General features: G+C 45.8%; 1 protein-coding gene across 1 annotated transcript in view; it reads right to left on the bottom strand.

Moving 5' to 3' along the window:
• KCNB1 (potassium voltage-gated channel subfamily B member 1) overlaps positions 1–5,177 on the bottom strand; it is a 209,066-nt gene extending 203,889 nt beyond the window's left edge. The window contains exon 1 of the mRNA XM_019539559.1: positions 4,376–5,177. Coding sequence (XP_019395104.1) covers positions 4,376–4,942 — 567 coding nt within the window. The 5' untranslated portion in view covers positions 4,943–5,177. The remainder of the gene's footprint in view (positions 1–4,375) is intronic.
• Positions 5,178–22,085: the final 16,908 nt, after the last annotated feature.

Below are 22,085 nucleotides of genomic sequence, written 5' to 3'. Positions count from 1 at the left end.
CACAAGGTAGCACTGACTATAATTATGGTGAGTAATTCAGGTAGCAAAGGGTAAGACAGCCACAGTAGATGTAAGAAACTGATCTAGTAAAGGAGCCCATTAGAATTAGAGCTAGGTGATAGAAAGTAAATGGAAGGTTTTATTAAACAGACTTATTTATATGATGGAGAGCAGCCTATGGCTCTAGTCCTACAAGCTTTTGCAATGAGCAAATAATTTTATGCACATAAATATTTCCATAGAATACAATTGGGTTGACCATAGTTCAGTGGAACTACTACTGTATAAAAATAAACCCAGGGAAAATTCTTTGCATTATGCAGTAGTGGAGGTCAGGAGTGTAATTGTGTGCATGAAAGAATGGAAATAGGAATTATTATACATCTCTGTAGCACCTATCACTAAGGATCTGGGTGCTTTGAGTATGATAGTGTGAGGAAACCAGGCAGGAAAAGGGTTAAGAAAAAAAATCTGGCATATTCCTCAAGTCTTAAAAGAAATATCATCAACAGCAAGACAGTAATTTCTATTTTTTTAGAAGTTCTCCAGAGCAGGTCTTAAATATCTGAAGTCTCTCAGGGGACTGGATATTATGAAATCTGTTTAACAACACTATTCCTGTGTTTGAGGCACTAATGATGTGCTCAGCATGGCATGGGATATAAATAAGACACTATTTGCCCTAAGGAGGTTAGTCTAAAAGCCAGACAAATTAGGGGGGGAAAGTATATGGGGAAGCCCAGAAGAGGTGTTGTTTAGTGTGGGTATTTTTTTTTATTTCCTTCATTTCTGCCTCTCTCTCCTTTTTTTTTCTTTTAAATTCCCTTCCTCCCATGATATACATTGTATGATCCATCTCTGTCTATAATGACTGTGTTAGGTTAGAACTGGCTCCAGTTACCTAGCAGGTGTCCTACAATAACACTATTATACAGTAGTTGAGTTAAACATTGCTGAGAAAAATATTAGAATAGCCACAATGACATGGGAGATATTAAGGGTCGGAACAGTATACACTGAAAGTCTTTTTGCATCATTAGATGGTGAGACTAAGGCAAGATATTGAAGGTTGATGGCTTTAATCACTGGCTTATGTAAGAATAAGCATAACAGTCCTTTGCTGAATTTTTAAAACCCACTTAACAAGAGGAAGCAGCAAACACCCATATCTGTGACTTTTCTAGGAACGTCAGACTGGAAGGGACCTCCTGAACCATGCAATCATGCAACAGACATCTATCCAAAAGGGTTCACAGGAGGTCCACTCTGTCTCCTTCAGCATACTATAAATACAAAAGCACCCCAAAAAAACCTCTACACAGGAAGACATGAGGGTGCCGCTAGTGTGTTGGTGGCTGCAGTGGCAGGGCACGTGTTAAGTACAACATTCTCAGAGGGATCCTAGGAAGTAGACCATATGCCATGCTAAAGAGGAAAGCAAAAAATCAGGGGTCCTTGCCCAAGGGAAAATTCCTTCCTGACCTCCACTCTGGCAACCTGTTTAACCTTTAGGGCATGCACAAGGCCCCGTAGAATGGGCTGATCTTTACCTAGAAACATCTTTCCTGGGAAAGCCCAGAGGTAGCTTGCTTAACCTGTATAGCTAGGTCAGAAGAGTGACTTGCACGTCACAACCAATATGGACTTCTAAAAGAGTTCCCCCTGGCTTTGCCCTGCCTAAGCATAGTTCACCATCACTGGGGTCCTAGCACAGATGTTCCCAGTCCACCTTTAGCCATGCAAAACAGGCTAAGGCAGCCCTGGAGACAGTGGATGGGAAAAGAAAGAGATGAGGGTTCCACTGACCAAGGTAGAAATTTGGAAGTGCGTGAAAGATTTTGTCAAGTATTTCAGTCTGGACCGACTGTAAAAATAAAACATAGGTGTATAAGAAACCAGTTAGAGATGATTAACTGAACCTCAGCTTCAGGAGTTCATTTGTATTCCCTCTCCATAAGAGAGGTATGTATGCTGTGGAGAGTAAATAATGCTAGCAAACCAGAATCCTTTCGGTTCTAAGATGAAAACTGAATGAGGCTAAACTAGCAGGAAATTACCTAGAGGTTGCTAACTCCGACAGGACTCACAACAAGCCTGGCAGTAAGATCAACTTTAAAAAAACACAACTGATCACTGAGTGTAATTGTTTGGCCAAATAATGGGCCAGACCCCTTAAATCCTTAGCATAGTCAAGCTTCCAGTGATTTAGGTCAGGTCTTTGCCTGTGTAAATACTTCCTGATTGGGCCCAGTCAGTACAATGTATGGAATGAGCTCTCAAGGGAAAGTTAGCCACACAAACAATACACGATGTATGAGCTCAAGCACAGAGTTTAGTATGAAAGGGGAGGTATTCAGGAGCAGGGAAAGAAAGGAATAAAGTATAGGTTTACAAGGCTTTTCTCTGACTAGCAAACTAACAATTAATCATGCCCAGTTTCCTTGCTACAGTTAAAATGTCCAGAATCTGTATTTGAGAATTCCTGACATACTTGAAGACTGACATCTTACAGTACCATCTCTATCATTATAATAACTGAACCTCAAAGTGGTAGCTAACCTGGGAAAAACACTAATGCATTGGTAGTTCACTCTAACTTAGTTCAAGGTGAGCAATGGTGAATGCACTCATTCTGAGAATTTTCTCAGAAGACAAACCTGGAGTGGTTTTCACTGATAAATCACAAAAGGTACTTAGCCAGCAAGAGTGACCCCTGCTCATATACAGTAAATCACAAACATCAACAGTCTAATGGATTTTGATTTGGTGCCACAGCCAACTAAGCCTGAGGCCTGCGTTTCAGGATTCCAGAACTGTGCCAAAATATCCTTATAAATTATTAATGTGTTCAGCACACCGTCATCTGTGCCATTTAAAATCAAAAGACATTTGGTGGCTCCTTCTGCCATTAAAAAAAAAAGTAATAAGCCGTTCAAAGTAACACACCTTTCCTTTTCCCTTCCAAAGTAAATCATTAATCCATGTTTCCCTCTCCCCCTCAACACTGTAAAATGTCTTCCCTGAACTCTAAAAGATACTTTTGTTTCTACCTGCAGTGTTACAACGAAAAAAGCCCATTTTAGAAAGAATATAATCCATGCTGCAGGGACAATGCTGCAATTTGCATACAGGAACATATGATAAGATGATGACATAGACAGAAATAGCTCAGGCTTCCTTTTGTTTTATAGAAGTTTAGTGGAAGTATTGATCCCAGAATTTTCAAGTTTTCAATCCTTCCTGCTGCATTTTTCGACCTCCTAGTCTTCATTTTTGTCCCTACAGTTACCAGATCTCTGCACTTGGTTGCTGATGTTTCATCACCAACAGAAATGTTCAACTGCAAGGGTGCTCCTTAAGTGAAGCACCTAATTAGCTGTCAACTATGACACCAGTTTCTCAGCACTGTGATCTTTGAAAGTATACAAATACAAGTACTGAATTCAAAGTGTAACAAATTCAAACCCAGACTTCAACTACTGGACCATCAATAGTATTATACAGAGGCAGGAAGTGAAATATGCTGGAAGCAGGTAAAAGACAGTGCCAGATCATAGTTTTTAGAAGATCTGAAGAGTGAAAGTTTGCAAGAGACTCTCAGAAGTCATATTTTACCTTGAAATGTTAAGATAAGCCTTAGACGACAGATTTTATTAGTGCAGCATCACTACTTAAGACGAGGTAGTTAGAAATGATTTCTAATAACTGTACCCTGCGAGACTTGCTTTCATTTCTATTAGTTCAATTAAACCTACCATAACTCACAGTAAACTTCACGGAGAACATGAACATTTTGAGCCCCAGATGGACATCTGTTCATCTGGTCTTGTTGTAAGGCATTGTCATAGCAGCATGCACATTTTAAACTCAGGAAAAAATGGCAAAAGTTGGGTAAAACAAGCCATGTGAAGGTTAAATTAACATGGTTGCAATTCTGGTGTTCATCATTTCACGTACTCCAGCATTAGAATCCATTCAATCATTTTTTGCTCTTCCTCAGCTCTTGAATCTATTATTAAAATATATAGAGATGTGCGTGTGAGTGTGTGCATGCATGCATGTTCCTTACCCTGTTCCATATGAGCAACGTAGAAGTGTGTGGAGTACAGAGTAACATTTACACATGAAGTGGGGGATCAAACCCAGAGAGGGAGAAGAGCTAGGGACCCAATGAAGGCCACAAAGAACTGCTCTATCACTAATCAATTTTACATGGAAAGCCCCCAGACACTTGGGTGAGGGGCAGTAGTACCAGACTGAAAAATAGGTATGTCTGCACAGTGCCCCCCAGTTTGCTTGAGAGCCTCTTGCAGCTAACTACCTCTTCTACAACACCTGTGACCAGCAAAAACAGAACAGTGACTCAGAAGGTTACCTTGGCCGCTACTGAAGAGTTGGGTTTCTCTAGAAGATCCCAGAGTTTTTTCCTTTTGTCGGCGCAGCAGGTGTTATCAAACTCCTCTCCTTCCCTTTCCCTCAGTGTCTCAGCTTCTCTCTTCAGCTCCTCATTCATTTGCTCTTTCTTCTGGTGGTATCTTGCCTGGCAGCATGACTCCAGATAGATCTCATCGATCCCCCAATAGTCCAGTTCTTGGCTGAAGGACAAAGCGCACATCTCCTCCATCATGTGCAACTTGCCCGTGCGGTAGAAGTTCAAGATTGAAGTAAATGCCCCAGGGTGCCTGTCAAAGAAATACTCGTTCTCCTCCAGGTTATAGTCATCACATATTTCCATGAGGGATTCATGAGTGTTGCAGTCTCTGAGCTTACCCAGTCTGGTCCGTGGTAACCTGTCCAGGGTTCTCCATAAAACTTCATGTGCCAGACCCCCCACATTCAGCTTGACCCTGCGGGAGCAGGCCTTGCTCCGAACGATCTCCATGGGGTCTGGAGGCAAAGAGGTAGTAGACCGAGATCCATGCTTATTCATCCCCGCAGGCATTTCTGTCTCCCTAAGGCTCTACAGGGGCAGGTTTCGAGGGGCGGCTGGGCAGGGTGCTCACTCTTCAGAGCCGGGTCGCTTCACCTGTTCTCCTTCCCCTCCATGCTGAAGAGCTGCAAGAGAGAAACCAAGCCATGGGTCATTTTCCTGCTCCTGCTGCTGTGCGTGGGGCCGCGGGTGACCTACACAGTAAGCAGAGCCTCCTTCAGGCCGAGCCGGCGGCTTTATCCATTAATCAGACGAACAAATAGCTCGTGTAATCTGCTTTGCGCCCGGCTGCGGGAGAGCGTCGGGCGCTGTCCGGCCTCCTGGTGCTGAAGCGGGCCCGGCCCACGGGAGCCGCTCGCTGCCGGCCGCTCCCCGGCGGAGGGCCCCGGCGCTGTCCACGCCGGGGGTGCTGAACACGTGCTCGCGGGCCCTGGGCTCCGCGGAGCGGGGCCGCTGGCGCTGCCTTAGCCCGGGCTGGCCGGCTCCATGGCTGCTCCCATTGCAACGCGAGGGCTTCGCGATCTAGAGGCTTGAAGGGAGGGAGAAAGCAGCCTGTTAGGGAAGCGCGGGAGGGCAGGCTCCCCGAGGGGACGGGGCTGGCGTCCAGAGGTGCTAGATCCTCACGCCTCCCTTCCCTGCTCGATGCACACGGGCGCTGGCCTCTGCCCAGACCCCAAGAGCCAGGGCATGCCCAGTGCCACTGGCATGCTCGCTGGATGCGCACCCACGGGACTACGTGCTGCCGAAGACACCGTAGCAGGCAGCAGCCGCGGTTCACATCCGGAGCGCGGCTCCCCGGGCTGGAGGCGGCCTTGGCGCCACGATGGCCTCTCCCCTCCGGCCCGGACCGTTTTGCTTTGGCTGGAAAAGGGCTAAGACGCCGGGAGCCGGCGGGGGCGGGGGCAGACTGTGCGGGGCTTAGCACGGATCTGCCCCGCAGGGACCAGCCGAGCTGCACTCACCCCTTCTTAACCGTTACCTCCTTCTAAATGTAACGCCAAGACGTCAGGGCCGGCCAGGACTGACGCGGTGCCACGCCACTTGCCCCGTCCTGCACGAGATCGCCGGGAGAGCCGGCTGCGAGCAGGCCCCGGGGGGAAGCCCCCCCCATTCCCGCCCCCCGGGGCAGAGCAGCCGCTGCACTCAGGCAGCATCTCTCCTGCGGCTGCTTCTTGTCACTGGGGGGGGGGGCCGTGAAGTTCCCCGCGGGCATGGCTGCGGGGGATCGGCCGTGTTTCCGGGCACTTTCCCCGCGCGTTCAACACGTCCGGGCTCCTCTGGCTCCCGGGCCCATTGCCTTCCCCGCCGGCAGGACCGGCTCGCAGCGGGCCCCGGCACTGTTGCTTGCACAAGATGGCTTAGGATCCGGGCCGGCGCGCACGGGGAGCGGCTTACTCCGTGCCCGGCCCCGCGCCATCTGCGGGGAAGGGAGGGATCAAGATCTCCCCATGTAGGGACACCCCACCCCGCAGCTCGGGGCTGTGCCTGCGAGCAGACGCCGGAGCCGCCGCGATCGTGGCTGGAGCCCTGCCCTGCCCTGCCCTGCCCTGCCCTCCGGGAAGCCGAGGCCCCGCGGCTGGCTCCGCTACCTACCTCCCTCCTCCTCCGGGATCGCGGCGGACGCAGAGCCGGGCCCTCAGCGCCAAGCCGGGGGCCGCATCATGCATCGGCCGGCGGGGCGAGCGCCGGGGAGCCGCCGCCGTGCATCTCGCCGGTGAAGCCTTATGCGGAAAGCTCGCAATCAAATCCCAGGCTGTCCAAGACCCCCGGAGACAGGGGCGGGCGGAGGAGGAAGGGAAGCGAAGCCGACCCGGGCCCCGGCGCCTGGAAGCTGCACAATTTTCCCGGCGCCCTTTAGCAAGAAGCTCCCCGCGGCCTTCGTCAGCCCGGCTCGCTCCTCCGCCCCCGGCTACACGGGAGCACTGAGCCACAGCTGGTTTTTTCCTCCCCCCTCCCCCCGGCACGAAGGTGAGCTCCGGGACTTCCCTCGGCCGCCTTGTACCGGCGATCAACAAGTCTGGTGCGAAGCTCCAGCTTCCCCCTGCAATCCCGTCCCGGAGTTGTTGCAAGTTGGGGGCTGAAGAGAGGGGGCAGCTCCACCGTGAGCCGGGCTGCGGCACTGCAGGGGGAGTTCCCGGCGGGGGAGGGGACTGGCCTGGCAGGAGGAGCCTGGCAGCCTCTCTCTCTAGGCCTGTCCCCCCACCCCTCGACTCCCACGGAGCTACCCGCGCCAGGGAGGCGCTGTCACGCCGAGGAGCAGACGGCAGCGACTCGCGTGGCCTTTGCTCGTCTCCCAGCTGAGCCAGGAGCTGCAGGGCTAAGAGGGTTGTTGCACAGGCACCATCTAGATGATCTCCTTGCCTGGCATCTAGCCCTTTGCTGCAGTGGCACATGCAGTCAGGACTGCAGGATTTGCCCCCTGGTCCCTAGCCCCCTGCCTTTGTTCCATCCCCATCACTGCAATCGCTTGTGGATACTTAAAGATGAGAAGAGGAGGCAGATCCGAGGTGTAGATCAGGATTATAAGTGTCATTAAGTGCCACAAGGAGAAACAAGGCTTGGGACTTGGGGTCATAAGGAACAAACCAGCTAGCCAAACACTGAGTCTCTTTGCACCTCTCCATCAACCTTGCTTTGCTCATTGCTTGCTTCTTTTCTCACTCTGGGGCTGTACAGTGGCAATTAATACTGGAGGCTGAGGCTCTTAAGTGTGTGGGATGCTTGGTCAGTTCTGGGGCACTATATCAACAATCAAGGGATTCTTCATGCTAATCGTTGTCCCGGTTGCTACTATCCTTATTTCACCCTCCAGGCCAGGGTTCTCACCATCATTTAATACTCATATGTTAATCTATTGTCCTTGAACCTACAAAATCACCCTCACCTGGAATTCCCAGTGAAATCCAAGCCTGCACAAAGACACAATGCTTGCATGGTCAGGTTCTCGTATCTAAACATGTAATAGATAGTTCTTGTACAGGCAATACCATCAGTAGATCTCAAGCACTTAATTCAAGTAGGCATCATTATATTCATTTTACAGGTAAAGAAACTGAGGCACAGAGAACTGATTTGCCCAATGTTTACCAGCAGAGCTGGCAATAAAACTCGAAATTTAAAGAGCTCCAATCAGTGCTCTGTCCACTAGGCCACTCTTCCTTGGAGGTGGATGGGCTTGTCATTAAAGCACATGATCAGCAGTGGGAACATCTGGGTCCTATCCTTGCTTCCACAAATCATTTCCTGGCTGTCCCTCCACTTCCTTATATAAGGCATAACAACATTTAAGTACTGTTCAGTGGATTTTGAGGCTACATGTACTAACATTATCTAACTTGGTAAAGTGCTTTACCTGAGCAGGTGCTGAATGAAATCTAATGGCTGTTTGTTTGCAGTAGTGTCTTAGGTGCATCATCTTACAGTCCAACAGGGGAAACAAGAAAACAAGTAACCCAATACAAGACAATGAATCAGTTGACAGATAAATCACTAAGAAAGAGACAAGTCTGGTTTTACTCACCAGAGCATTTGTAACCTATGTTGATCTCGTTACAGTTCCAATAGCATTCACATACTACTGCACCAGACTGAAGACTAGTTAGTTAGAACAGCCCACTGTAATGATGAGAGGGCCACAATGTAATAGCCCAAGAGCAAGTTGGCAACACAGTGGTGCTTGTTCACATTAAACCACCAATTCCAGCTCCAGTGAATAGCCAAAACAACTTCTTGTCTACAAACTGCAAGACTGGGCCTTCAGTAAAGAAAAGATCAGCAATGGATTGCACCTTAAATGAGCAAGCCATCTATTCTTCTAGTACACACCTACTCTTTGAAGTAAATGAGTTTTTATTTCTCTGACTTTGATTCTCCCAAAACTTCTCTCTATTTCAGCACAGAGTTTGTCAGCAAGGGGCAGTATAGGCATGAGAACGAAACGATGCAATACATGATGTACCTTCTGGCAAGGTTATCTAACCCAATAGCACATTGTCTCTTCAGATAATCTCTCACATTTGATATCTTCATGCCCCAGGCTTCTCAAATCTTCATTTGTGGCTTTGTGTAAATGTGATTCCTTTTATTTAATAAAAGATCTAATCTTTTTATCTAATTTTTTATTGGATAAATGATATTACATTACCCAAAGAACCTTGTCTGCCTATGGCCTTAGACCAACACAGCTACAACCAACAACCCTCATTTGTGGCTTATTTTCAAGACCTCTGGAGTCATCCAAACACTTGAATACAGTGAGTGGCAGATCTTGTTCCTTTCCAAGTGGTTACGGAGTTATTGATAAGCAAATACTTTAAACCTCAAGTACTTCAGAGGAAAACATATGGCTCAATATATTTTCCTGGGCTCACTAACTACATTTACATATCTATATATCTGGATTTCACCTCACATGCTGCCAAGGAGAGTGAAGCAGCCTCTTCAGCATTTATCCAAGGGCTATAAACACAAGAGTTAAACATCCTGAGGTGAACTGTGAGAATGCCCTGTCACTCATCCATGCCCGAGAGTGCTGCTACAGAATTAAAAACAAACCCATAAAATACTGGGCTCACTTCCAAAAACCCTTCCTCACCAATGACTGACCTTCCATCTGGCCACTCTTCTTTGATTAAAGTCTTATCATACTGGTTTCAATTGCAGCTGCAGCCTTATGCTGCCCCACAGCCTGCAGAGCAATTGATCATGGACCTTTACATCTCCCCCTCAGGGAACAAATGAAGAACTTGGGTTAGATGGCCTACTGCACTGGATCTTTTCATGTAAGGCACAGAGCAGGAGAAAGACTTAGGACTGGAGCGGGGAACAGAGGGCAACAGATGGGAGAAGGATCAGCCATAGGGCAATTTCACTTGTCTGAAGAATAATCTCAGATGTAAAAAGGAGATGGGTGGTTACAAGAAGAATGCTATAAGGAAGAGAAGCTGCTGCAGAGAATCATGTTTATAACAGCATGGGGTAATGCCTATTCAACAAGGACTGAAGGACAGGTAATGACAGAGAAATTCTTCTGAAAGTCCAGGATCTAGTCAGTCTGGATAAAGCTGGAGTTTATTTGAACCTTTATGAAGTTTTTTCCAGCACAAACTTCCAGCATCATCACATGCTGGGGTGGGGGGAGTCTGTACATCAACACTGACACTATAATCCTCAATTTCAGGCAAAAGACTGCACTTTCCTTATGAATGGTGCAGTTCAGGAGAAGGTGCACTGTTGCAGAGCTTCATTCTATTCATTTGGAAAGGTCTTCACTGGACTTACTGTTGGTTATTTATCACGGTTGGCTCCCTTAGTCTGATTCAATTCTTAACGAAGTTCTCTCTCAAATTACCAGAAAGCACATTAAAAGCTGTCCCGCTTGACTCTAGCTTTACACATTGCACTGAAGGAGTCTTCCCTCGCATACATTAAATAGCATTTCAGCACTTACTGACCGTACACAAACATTACTGTCTCTCTTCCTAAGAATGATTCCATCAGCCCCAATGTTCTCAGTGTGGTTAATGAAGATGAATCTAGAGAACTGATAGCTCTTAAGTGTTGCAGAAACACTGGTATATTCCCTATGGTGGTTGCATGTGTAAATCTACATTACCTACAGCCACATTAGTCTTGATAATGTTGGATTTGAGACAGAATATAAATACTTACAGAAGGAAAAAACACTTTAAACCCATCTTCCATGATGAAGCACAGAGAAAGAGAGGAAATTGCAAGGCATATGGCCCATGGGGCCACATTCTACACTGGCTAAAGCCAAAAGCCATGTCCGTCCCTTGCTTGACCAGCGGGTTACATTTTATTCTCACTACTCCACACCCTTAAGAGCATCCTAGATCCTATTATCTAATACTCACCTTTAAATTTTACTGTTTACAGTATTGTGTGGTCATGAATGAGTAGGCTGAAATATACAAGGCCTTTAACACTAGACCCTGCACCTGTGAAGCAAATTGCATATCAGGAACAAAAGAATCAATAAAGTTGCTCCATCTTTGCACCAGCGTAACTGAGAGCAGGGACTGCTAGCCAGGATAGGACAGTGCAGTGCCATGTAGCAGTATGAGAACTAGACTAGTCTTTTAAGAAAAAGGGCATCTTAGACTGTCAGGGGATCATGCTTAGATAGTGTTACTGCTTCCAATAGGCAAGATAGTTCATGCAGAGATAGCTCAGACCAGTCTGTACAGCATTGCCTTGTACACACTTATAGGGTTTACCATGGTCCATTAGAACTAGAACCTTTTCCTGATGATAAGCAACCTGGCACTGTCTGGTTCTACAGGCATATAAGCAGTTATGAGCCAGGTCAAGAGTCACAGATTCACACAAGTTTAGGGCCTGAAGGGACCTTGTGAGATCATTAACCTCCATATTAACCAATCCCTTGTTACCACAGTCCGAACCTGCAGGACCTCTGTTCCTCAGCCAACATGAAGGCAGTAACTTGAGCTTCAAAGGAAAACAAAAATCCATCAACCCCACTCCCAGCAAGGCACTTTGCCAACTGTTCAGGGCTCATAGGAAAAAAATATAATTTATTTCCTGACCAGTTTATGCTGTGAAAGCTGAGACTGACTTTCCCTCATCTTAGCAAGCAAGGTTACAAGCATTAGACTTGACCCTGACTGGTGAGGAGCATCTGCAACTGCCTATCAGTGTAAACAGGACTTTCAGTTTCCCATCACTTCCCCTGTTGCTATTGATCTTCAGGTGATGATGCAGTGTCCAGTTCTGTTTGATCTCCAGCTGTGGCATTTCAGCCTACAGGTATCTCTGCTGTAGCTTCAGTCTAAATCTTGTGGAGCAAAGTAGATGTCCCTAAACTAGCTTTAAGCTAGCTAGCCTGGTATCTACTGGTATGAGGATAGGATGTGCCAAGTGTGTGTCAAAACCAGAGGTGGATTAAGTTTCAATGGGTCCCTGCGCTCAGCCCTCCCCCACCTGCACCCGCAGCTGCAGGCTCCGTCCCTAGCCGGCACAGCAGGAGCAGCAACCAGAGCAGGACATGCTGCCCTCCAGGCCCAGGGCACTAGCTGTGGCTGCCCCCACCTGCCGGTTACACAGGACCCCACACAACATCAGCCCATGGCCAGGTGGCACCGGGGGTGCAAAGCCACTGCCTACCAGGCACATGTAGCATGGACCAAGCTCCCTCACCCTGTTGCAGCTTAGTCTGACCGCAGTGGCACCCAGCAAATTGCAGCAGATTGCAGCCCTGCTGAGCTGGGACCTGGCTGCACTGCAGCCGCCCCATCGCCAGCAGGTTCTGGCAAGGCATTGTGCCCGGCTCTGCTCCTTACCGCCAGCAGCTCCAGCTGTTCCCAGGGCTCCAGTGCAGTTGTGCCCTGCACCCCACCCAGTACCCTGCAGCCATGGCCTGCCATGTTGCGCACAGCCGCTCATCCACGCCAAGCTGCTCCCTTTCCCCTGTGCCCACCCTACAGGCATCCAGGAACCACTGTTTGGCAGGGGCTTCTGGGCCCAGGCCCAGCTGGCCCATGTGGTAATCCACCTATAGTCAAAACTCATGTCTCTCTCTGCCTGATGGCAGCTACTGGGCACTGCAAGGGCCAGGCTTTTGGTACTTGTGCTAGTCATGAGAAAAATAGAAGTGAGGTTCAGTGGAATGCCCTCATTAGCCACAGCACTTGCTGACTGCTGCAGTATGCAAAGCAACCATCCTCCATCCGCATACCAGGGTCAAGGTGGCAAATATTTTCAATCTGGGGAATAGCCCAAACAATGAACATAGGGGTATGGTTGGGGTCATTGTATACATCAGTATGGACATAGCCAACACTGAATGCATGTTAATCTGCTGCTATTCAGCAATATGAGAGCAGAAGTGCCCTTACAGGGGTAGGCACATACTTCCCGAAGCTGTTCCAGTGCTGGGAAAAGGACAGGTAGGTCAGGTTACTTTCAGGCTGCTGCTCCTGAGAAGAAAAGAGTACTCGGGAGGGTAAGGGGGAAGCAGAGGAAGAATAGTATTTTTAAAGGCTGTCACTACTGCAAAGTAAGTGAAGATGAATTGGAGCAGGATTAACAGCATTTATGAATCTCAAATGCTACTAATGCATGTTTGATACTAGGGCAAACTCAGAAGACAAAGACTGCTTTTCATTGCACACTTATGATGGTGTTTTGTTCAACAAAAGCAGAGTGAAGCCACATCACAGTACTGCAAATACCAAGTATAACATGGAAACAGCCCATGTCCTCTTCAAAGTATTTAAACCCTATTAAAATCTAAGGAAGTTAGGTGTCTGTTAACTGTGCTGAGGATTTGGCCAGCTACATAAAGAAATACATTTCTCTCTCTGTAGGGTGGAATCACATTCTTTAAAATACAGTATAGAAATTAATAATTGCGAGCTATTTCTATATGAGCTTTCTGGCTTAAGCACTTTTGATACCATCATTGTGGGATCAAGGGCCCAACGAAGAAGAAAGAGACTCCCACTCTCCCCCTCTGATCTAGCTCAAAATAATTCATCAGGAGCAGCTTATTTCATCCCTACCCACCTAGGTAGGCATAATCTGCTCCACACCCCCATCCAACTCTTTCCTGGGGAGTGGTTACTCAAAAAACTGCTAAATGATTAAGCTATTTGTAAGAAAATATCTACAGCTGGGAGTGGAAACATGCAGGTACAGAAATGGGGTAGCCACTGATTTTAGGCAACATTAGCAAACTTCAGTTGTTTGCTATGGAATATAAATAGTAAAGGAGTTATTACAAGATACAGATTGTGGAGCCAACTATGTTTGTGGGAAGCACTGCATTATGCATAATTCTGATTCAGAGGCTGTGAATGATATTTCTGGGTTGGAAGAACCCCTGCTCGCCTACCAGGCTTTAGAAAACCTGTAGCCCTACAGCAGGTGTTGTGAGACCAGTTCTGGTGACTGACTGGCATAACTGCTGAGAAAGAGCAAATCATTCCAACTTGAATGATGTGGGGGGCAGAAATAAACACTCCCAGTTCAGATGAGAGAGATCTGCTTGAAAGTTCCAGGATAGGATCTTTTACGGAAGGCTTTAGACAGCCAAGCCCTACACTGGTAGAGCTAGCAACCTGCTAGAGAGTTCCAGCCTGTTTATCTGTACATATTCCATACTAGTGGATATAAAATGAAACTCTGTTGCAACTAATCTGAGCATTTTAAGTCTCTGGGCGTTGCTGCACTGTGCAACAAGGCTAGACAGAACTTCCCTGTGATACCAGGAAACCAAATTTGTTTAGATCCTCCTCCCCACAGAAGCTGCCATTTGAACACAAGGATAACTGGATAAATACGTTAGGGTAGGTAAGCAGTATAGAGGTTATGATGACATACAGTAGAGCAGTTCTGAATCCATCCAGCAAAAAATAGACCCAGGAAGGGCCTCAAAGGCCAAAGAATACACCTCTGCCTCTGCCCAGAACAGGACTGGCCCTGTCTAAAGTATCTAAGACAAGTGTTTCTCTAACATGCTCTTAAAAACTTCCAGTGATGGAGATCCCGCAGCCTCTCTTTGCACTCTGTTCCAGTGCTTAAGTGTCCTCCTCAATAGAAAATTCTTCCCAATTTCTAACCCAATTCTCCCTTGTTGCAATTTAAGCCCCTACTCCTGTGGTCAGAGAGAACAACTGATCACCATCCTTTCCGTAACAACCCTTTTTGTATTTAACCTTTTGTTATCCACTCCCTCTCCCTCAGCCTATAACTAAATAATTTCAGTTCTTCCAATCTTCAGATACCATGTTTTCTAATGCTCCAATCATTTCTGTTGCTTTCCTCTGGACCCTACAGACATCACCATTACTTATGTCCTCCACCCCTTCAGCAATGCACAGCAGGGAGGTAATAACTATAAACCTTATTTTGCTTAAGGGACACAGCCACTCTACAGAGATTCAGAGGTGGCTACTCACCAAGGGAGAATGAAACACAGTACTTTAAACTGCTCGGTCATCTTGACCTAATTGGATGCACTACAATTGAATATGAAGCACTCTCAGTCAAGCAATATTGAGGACAACCAGATGTGAAGTACTAAGCCCGTTGCCATCCACTTGTCACTTACCATGAAACAGCTATTTACATACACATCAATACACATAACTGCACAGTCTATCCAGGGAACCAGCTTCATGGACTGCAAGGGTAGAATCTGAAGTGATGCTATTACAGCTAGCAAGTTCCTCACCATTTAAAAGAAAAAGAACTAGAACCTAGTCTGCATTCATGTTCACACATTTAAGAAAACGTTCATTAACTAAGGAAGCTTGAATAATCCGTGTCAATTTTACTCTGAAGTCTGTCTGCTCTATGTGTGCTCTTCAGGTAGGAACTGACTGGCTTCCTGTCTAGTTCTTAAGCTTGTCAGACAGGCGGCAATAAAAAGGGACTCCTTATTTTCCAGAGTTCCAGCTTTATACACAGCACCACTGGGGCGGGGGAGGGTAGATTGGGAGTGAGCATATGCACCAGAGTCAGACTTTCATCATATCACCTCAATCTTATCTCCCAGCTGGGACCCTTCTTTCTTGCATCACATTCCTGTTTCTTGACTGCCACTAACTCATCCTCTGATCTGAAGCTCCTCTTCCCAGCTCCCTCGTCATGGCTTCTTAATTGATATGGGGCAGGGGCAGAGACTTACAGATAATATGAAACACACAACTAGTCCCATACAACAAGCACCACAATAAATCCCAGAGTAGGAGCCGATCCTGGCAAACCCACCACTTTAACCAGGCTTGAACTGTTCCTTTCAGGCTATTGACAGAAATAAGATCCTGTCCTTTCTTATGATGCTCTCCAAGGTCTTTGTAAACATTTATTCATTTCAAAAGCAATTCCCGTGAGGGAGGTACTATTTGCCCCTTTTCCAGATAAGGAAACTGAAGCAAGGGAAGGTTAAATGACCTCCCCAAAGTTGCAAAGGGAATAACCAAACTGGTTATAAATCTCAGGAGGCTTCTTTTAGAAGTGATTCTACTACTATTATATAACCTTGTTATATGCTCGTCCCGATACCTGGGGACTGTATATTTCAGCCATTACCAGCATAAATAAAAGATGCTTTTATGGGATTAGTTACTGATGCACATATTTTTAGTGAGGATAAATTAGCTACTGTTTCTATGCATTTCAGTTTAACTTCTGTCTAAATATACGTTACACCTAAACAACATGAAATATAATGGCTTGGAAGAGTAAAGACCACTGGTGACATTGTACCCTCGCTTATCTGTCCATCCTGTACTCCTTTACTTGCCTTCTCATATTAATAAATGGCCCTGTTAATTTTCCCTGCCTTTAATGTAGTTTAATAACAAAAGTTACAGCTGTTTTGCAGTTTGTAATGTTGTAAGTCAACCACTGCAAAGTAATAAATGAAAAAAAAAAGTAATTTTAAGTAAATATTTAATGAAATTAGCTGTAAGTTCCTGAAGAAATGCTATCCAGGGGCATGTCCATATGTGCCTAGATTAACTGGATGCAGAGAAAGCACAGTAGCAACCCTGCAAAAGGCATTTGTCAGTAATTAGTTACCCTCATGCCAAGCCATGCTCTCCAAGGCAATAAGAAATCCTTGCTCTGACATTGTCCAACAGAAGACAGACAGTAAACAACTCCAGCACCCATTTTGCAGATTGAAGATTTTCCAGGAGCCATGAATTGGAACTATTGCCATCACCTCTGTACAGCTGTTCTGCGGCTGAGCTACAAAGAAACCTCCAGAATCCCCATGTCATAAAGAGACTCATTTTGAAATGCTGTAGAAAGGCCAGGAATAGATTAAGGCAGACCATTGGGACATCCTGCTCCAGGCCTTGAGTATGGATTTGAGACCATGGAACTCCAAACATCCGCTGTCTAGGGGTTGGGAGCAAAAGGGGTCTGATTCTCCCTATGGAGCATGTTTTGGTCAGTGGTAGACTCACTCTGCTAGAGAACAAACACAAGATCCTAAGAGCTGGTGGTAACCTGGCACTGATTAGCTCTCTCTGGCATAGTAGGAATAATGCAGGAGGGAGGCCAGGGACTTTTGGTACCTTTAAATCCCATTTGGGTTTTGGATCCAATTTCCTGCAAACTGCAGTAACAAGGCTGGCTCATTGCTCCCAGATCAAGTTCTGGGCTGTAGTGAGCCTTCATAGCCGATGACTTGAACACATCCCGTTTGCTATCACACTTGAATGTACTAGACACCCTTTTCAATTCTTTTTTATTATTACTTTGTCCTGTGGTGGTACTTATGAACCCTATTCACGGACTAAGTCCCCAATTTTCCGTACATAGAAACAGAAGACAAAGAGATGATCCCCTGGTATGGAAACATGCCAGCTATATATATACCAAAAACCAAGCCAAAAGGCAGATCATGTATAAAGTGTTTGATGTGTCCATTGTTGGGCTGAGAGAGATTAAGGGATTATAAGGTTTAGTGAAAAGATTAATCCACTGAAGCCACTTGTATTGAATTATTTCATTGTTGCTAGCACTTGTGGCCATGGACTGAACATTGCAGCCACAGAGTAAGTCTTATCACCTAGGTTCAAGTGCTCACTGGGATACTGGAGAGGAGGCTCACAATAAACCGAGTTGTCACACATCACTGATTTTATTGGCTAGGCAAACCCAGCATTGTGTGCATGCAAGAAGGCTCTTTAATGGCTTTGTTATTTTGAAACAGTGACCCCACAGTAAAAAAGCTGGCAAGTAAAATGCATTACCCAACAGGAGCTCCCAAGCCAGGAGAGGCTAGGCATGCTGAAGGAGCTGCATTTAACTCCTGGATGGGAAAAGAGCATTTTGATTTGCTACAGGCTGACTGTGGCAAGAGGAACACAGATGGTTGCTGGCGGAGCCAGTTACACACTTCCTTTACCAGACGGTTGCTAGTCTCTCTCTCAAGGCGACTGTCACCTTTCACCTGTCAGGAACTTGATGGGGATTGTCTTTACAGCAAGTCACCACCACTCTTTCAGCATTTCCCAGGAACCCACTGAGTAAAGATTCCCTTCTTCCCTAGAGGCGAGTGTGCTACTTTCTTGATTGAATTCACATAACGTTCCTTCACCAATTGCGTATATTTTATTAAAGCCATTTTTATTCATAGTTGGGAGGATTGGAAGGGATCTAAGCAGATCATCAAGTCTGACCCCTTGCCATGGGCAGGAAGGGATGCTGGGGTCAAATGACACTAGCTAGGTGGCTGTCTAGCCTCCTTAGGCTTAAGAAGATTATTTTAAAGAAGCCTATCTAATTCTGTTTATTTTCAATGTCTTTCTATTTCCCCCTAAAATGCCTGTAGCGGTCAGGTTGAGGACTTAAACCCCCCCCCACAAAAACTATCCTTCCTAAGGTTGTCAGGGTTTAAGCCACTTCACATGGGACAACAACATTCCCCGTGAATGCTAATGCTCTCTTTTACAATGTGGAAGAATTGGCTGATGGCAGAGCTCTTGTTCATCTGAATACATGTCACTGACAATCCAGAAGAACTGGATTGTAAGTTGGATATAGTCTTTTGAAATGAAAACATTGCCATAGTCTGCCTGAGATCCACTCATGCAAGATACTGATCACACTCCTTTAGGGGTAATTGAGGATGCTCAGAACTTCACAGGAGTTCTTCCAGTGCCCAATTCCAGGGTGCCCCCATAACAGACTTCAAAACTATTGAGTTTGGCACTTAGCCTTCTTCTGAGAACAGCTAGGCAAGCGAATGGGCTCTGAGACAGCCAGCATGATCTAGGCACTGCCACCGAGAGCCAGCTGACAGGAAATGCTGAGGACAGGGGTGACTTAAATCCCACCAGTGTCTGAACTTAAGTGGTTCCTTCAGGACTGCAGGTAAGTACCTCCATCCACTAAATCCACAGCTTGGAATGCTTTTGTGAAAGTAGGCACCCATGACCTCTCAAAGAACTATAGCTCATACTAGTCTTGTGAAGCACAGCCAAGGGCAGGTACAGGCAGCCCTGTTTTATATAATAGCCTAAGGGCTCAGGAAATGAGACCCAGATTTGATTCCCTGTTCAGTCTGAGCAAACTCAAATTGACATTCCCCTCCTCTTAAGAGAAAGCCCTAACCACTAGGATCTATGTTATTTTAAGTATGTAAGTATGTGCAGGGGGAAGGCATTCTCTAACTCCTGTTGAAACTCTGCCACTCTGAAGTAAAGGGTGCTCTGGACTCTCTAGCCCTGAGAAGAGCAGGTACAAAAAGGACCATGGTTTTCTAGCTTGGTGACTAAAGTATTCACCTGGGAAAGGGGAGTCGGTAGTTTCTGTTCCTATTCCCAATGTGGCTTATGCATTTTACATTAAACTATCAGTTGGTAACATTCAGAAGCAGCCCTTGAAAAAAAAGGGCTGGAACACAGGACCTCCTTCCTTAGGTTATTGCCCTAATCACACTCTGGCCCTGGAATCAAGCTGCACCCTCTGAAGAAAAGCAGCCTACAATTGGGAGGGAGACTATCCCCACCCAATGGGAACTGAACGTGGGCAAGTTGTGAGAATGCCTATTAGACTGAGATCCTTGTGGGGATTTAGATGGAGGAATGCCTAGTTTCTTTACCCAGTCATATTTAAGCATGAGCTCAGTGTCCAGCTGGACAGTTGTAGAACAGCATCTCTGTGCATGCCTAGATGTCCAGGGAACCATGAAGTCAAGCAAGTGAGATGCCTATGGAGATAGGCACATCCAAGGTCAGACAGTGATTGAGCAAGGCTTTCAATATAGTAATTAAAGTGATTCCGAAATCCCAATTTTAGGGCCCTATGTTTCCTTTTGAACCAGGCTCAATTATCTTTAATCAATTTGGATTGTTGAATTCCAGTGCAAGTGATTGTATGAAATGACTTGAGAAACAGTGTTAAATCTCCATCTCCATGGCATTGATAGGACAGGTATACACTTAAACCATTTTTAAGAGGAAGGGGACTTACTGCTCAAGAGCACATCAGCTGATTCTGTGCAATTTTTAAATCTAATTTGCAGTAAATGAAGCTCAACCACAGTAAACTTGCCCCTGCATGAAAGAGGGTAAGTAAGTTACTGTAGTTTGGCTTCACTTACCATGGACTAAAAGGAGACAGACAGACAAAACAATGCGATGCATATGATTCAATACAAGTCATCCAGGGTGTATTTACATGCAAGGGTTTCACCTGTTCACACCTTATATTTCCAACTGTAAAATATGTTGCGAAATCATTTTCCCTGTTGGAAGTAATATAGGTGATGTGGAGTCAAGCATTTCAGGAAATCTTTTCTTTTTGAACAGGAGCAATTATAGTGCAAATTCCTCAGCTAAATGCATCAGTCCACTACTTCTGTTAGACGATTTCATAGACATTAGGGCTGGAAGGGACCTTGGAAGATCACCGAGTCCAGTCCCCTGCCCCAGAGGCAGGAAGTCAGCTGGGGTCAAAGGATCCCAGCAAAATAGATGTCCAAATGGTTCTTAAAACAATCCAGAGTAGGTGCTTGCACCACCCCTGAAAGCAGTCTGTTCCAGGCCTTGGGGACTCAGAAAGTAGAAAAGATTTTCCTTATGTCCAGCCTGAAAGAGTCTTGGAGGAGTTTGTGACTGTTTGACCTTGTCATCGCTTGGGGCGCTCTGGTGAATAGGTGTTCCCCCAGATCCTGATGTATACCTCTTATATACTTATAGGCAGCCACCAGGTCCCCCCTGAGCCTGTGTTTTTCAAGGCTGAAGAGTCCCATGGCTCTCAGCCTCGCTTCATAGGGCCTGTTCTCCTGCCCTCTGATCATACGCATGCCTCTCCTCTGGACTCTGTCATATATATATATATAATTGATTGAATAATCAAAAACAAAGAGAAACTCTTAATGGATCACTATCAAAATGGCATGACATCTCAAGTGAGGTTCAGCAGGAATCTTTGTTGAATAGTGTTGTCCAATATTTATATTAATGACCTGATGCAGGGATAATTAGTTAAATGTGTAGATGGCTCAAAACTGGAAGAGGTTTCAAACACTTTGGAGGATAGAGTTAAAATTGAAACTGCAGAACTAGTCTACAAACAAAAAGAAATTCAACAAAGTCAAATGCAGGGTATAACCCTCCCCCCCAAAGTTATTGCAAAAGCTCCTACTGAGTGCATGATCTTTGCATCAAGCCCTAAGCAGTCAGCACAATACCTGCAGTATTCTATTTTCATATACCAGCTTTAAATTCAGAGGGATCTTCATCAAAGCTCAGATGCATTCTGGCCATACGCATGAAAGCTCAGAGGAAGGCAGCAGCATTACAAAGTGTTCTGTGCTTGAAACAAGGAGCAAAGGTCTCCCTACATTTAATCTTAGCTCCACCACAACTTCCCATGAGGCCTTGGTCAGGTAACTTCCTCTCTGTGCTCCACTTTCTCTGATATTTGAAGTAATCCATGAATCTTTGGTTCATTAGGATTTGTTACCAGATGAAAAGCAGCCCAAAGACACATGACACTGTTCAACAAAAGTATTACTATTTTTTTCCCCTCTGGTGGTATGGAGTCTACCAACCTCATACAGCATGCATTCTGACATGGTAAATAAACCACAGTCAAAATTCAGAAGTATATTTCCTACTTTGAAAACATACATTTTTGCCTTCCTTCCCCACTTTTTAGGGAGGAAGGCAGGCAAAAATGTATATATATATTTTCAAAGTAGGAAAAAGCCCAGGGTTTAAAATATACCGGGGGGGTGGGGGGGGGAGAGAGAGAATCATTTTAACTAATGAGGCAAGGGTTAAATAAACATAATTAAAAAAGGTAAGACCCTTTACACAAATTGGCAAGCCTCCACTGTTAGCAGTTATTCCATTAGTTTCAGGCCAGCTACTCTTAGGAATAACTGCTTGCTACTGGGAACACAGCCCACAAATCAAATGATATGGGATAAAAGACAAAAATAAAACTTCAAAAAGCAACCACATGGGCCAAATTCAAACAGTCTTATCTAGAGTTTCTAGCACTGCAGTTCACTGATGTCACCAGGACCACTTTTGGAGGAAAAGTGCTATCCATCAGAAGAAAGAATTTGACTTGTTTTGTTACCTCTGGCCAGGCTAGTCTATAGTAGCTAGCGATGAAGTTCAATAATGAAGTGAGGATT

This window comes from Crocodylus porosus, unplaced genomic scaffold (assembly GCF_001723895.1).
Source record: "Crocodylus porosus isolate Cpor-Errol unplaced genomic scaffold, CroPor_comp1, whole genome shotgun sequence".
NCBI classification, from domain to species: Eukaryota; Metazoa; Chordata; order Crocodylia; family Crocodylidae; genus Crocodylus; species Crocodylus porosus.
The sequence above is the reverse complement of the archived record's forward strand: the minus strand, read 5'-3'. Positions and strand labels throughout refer to the sequence as shown.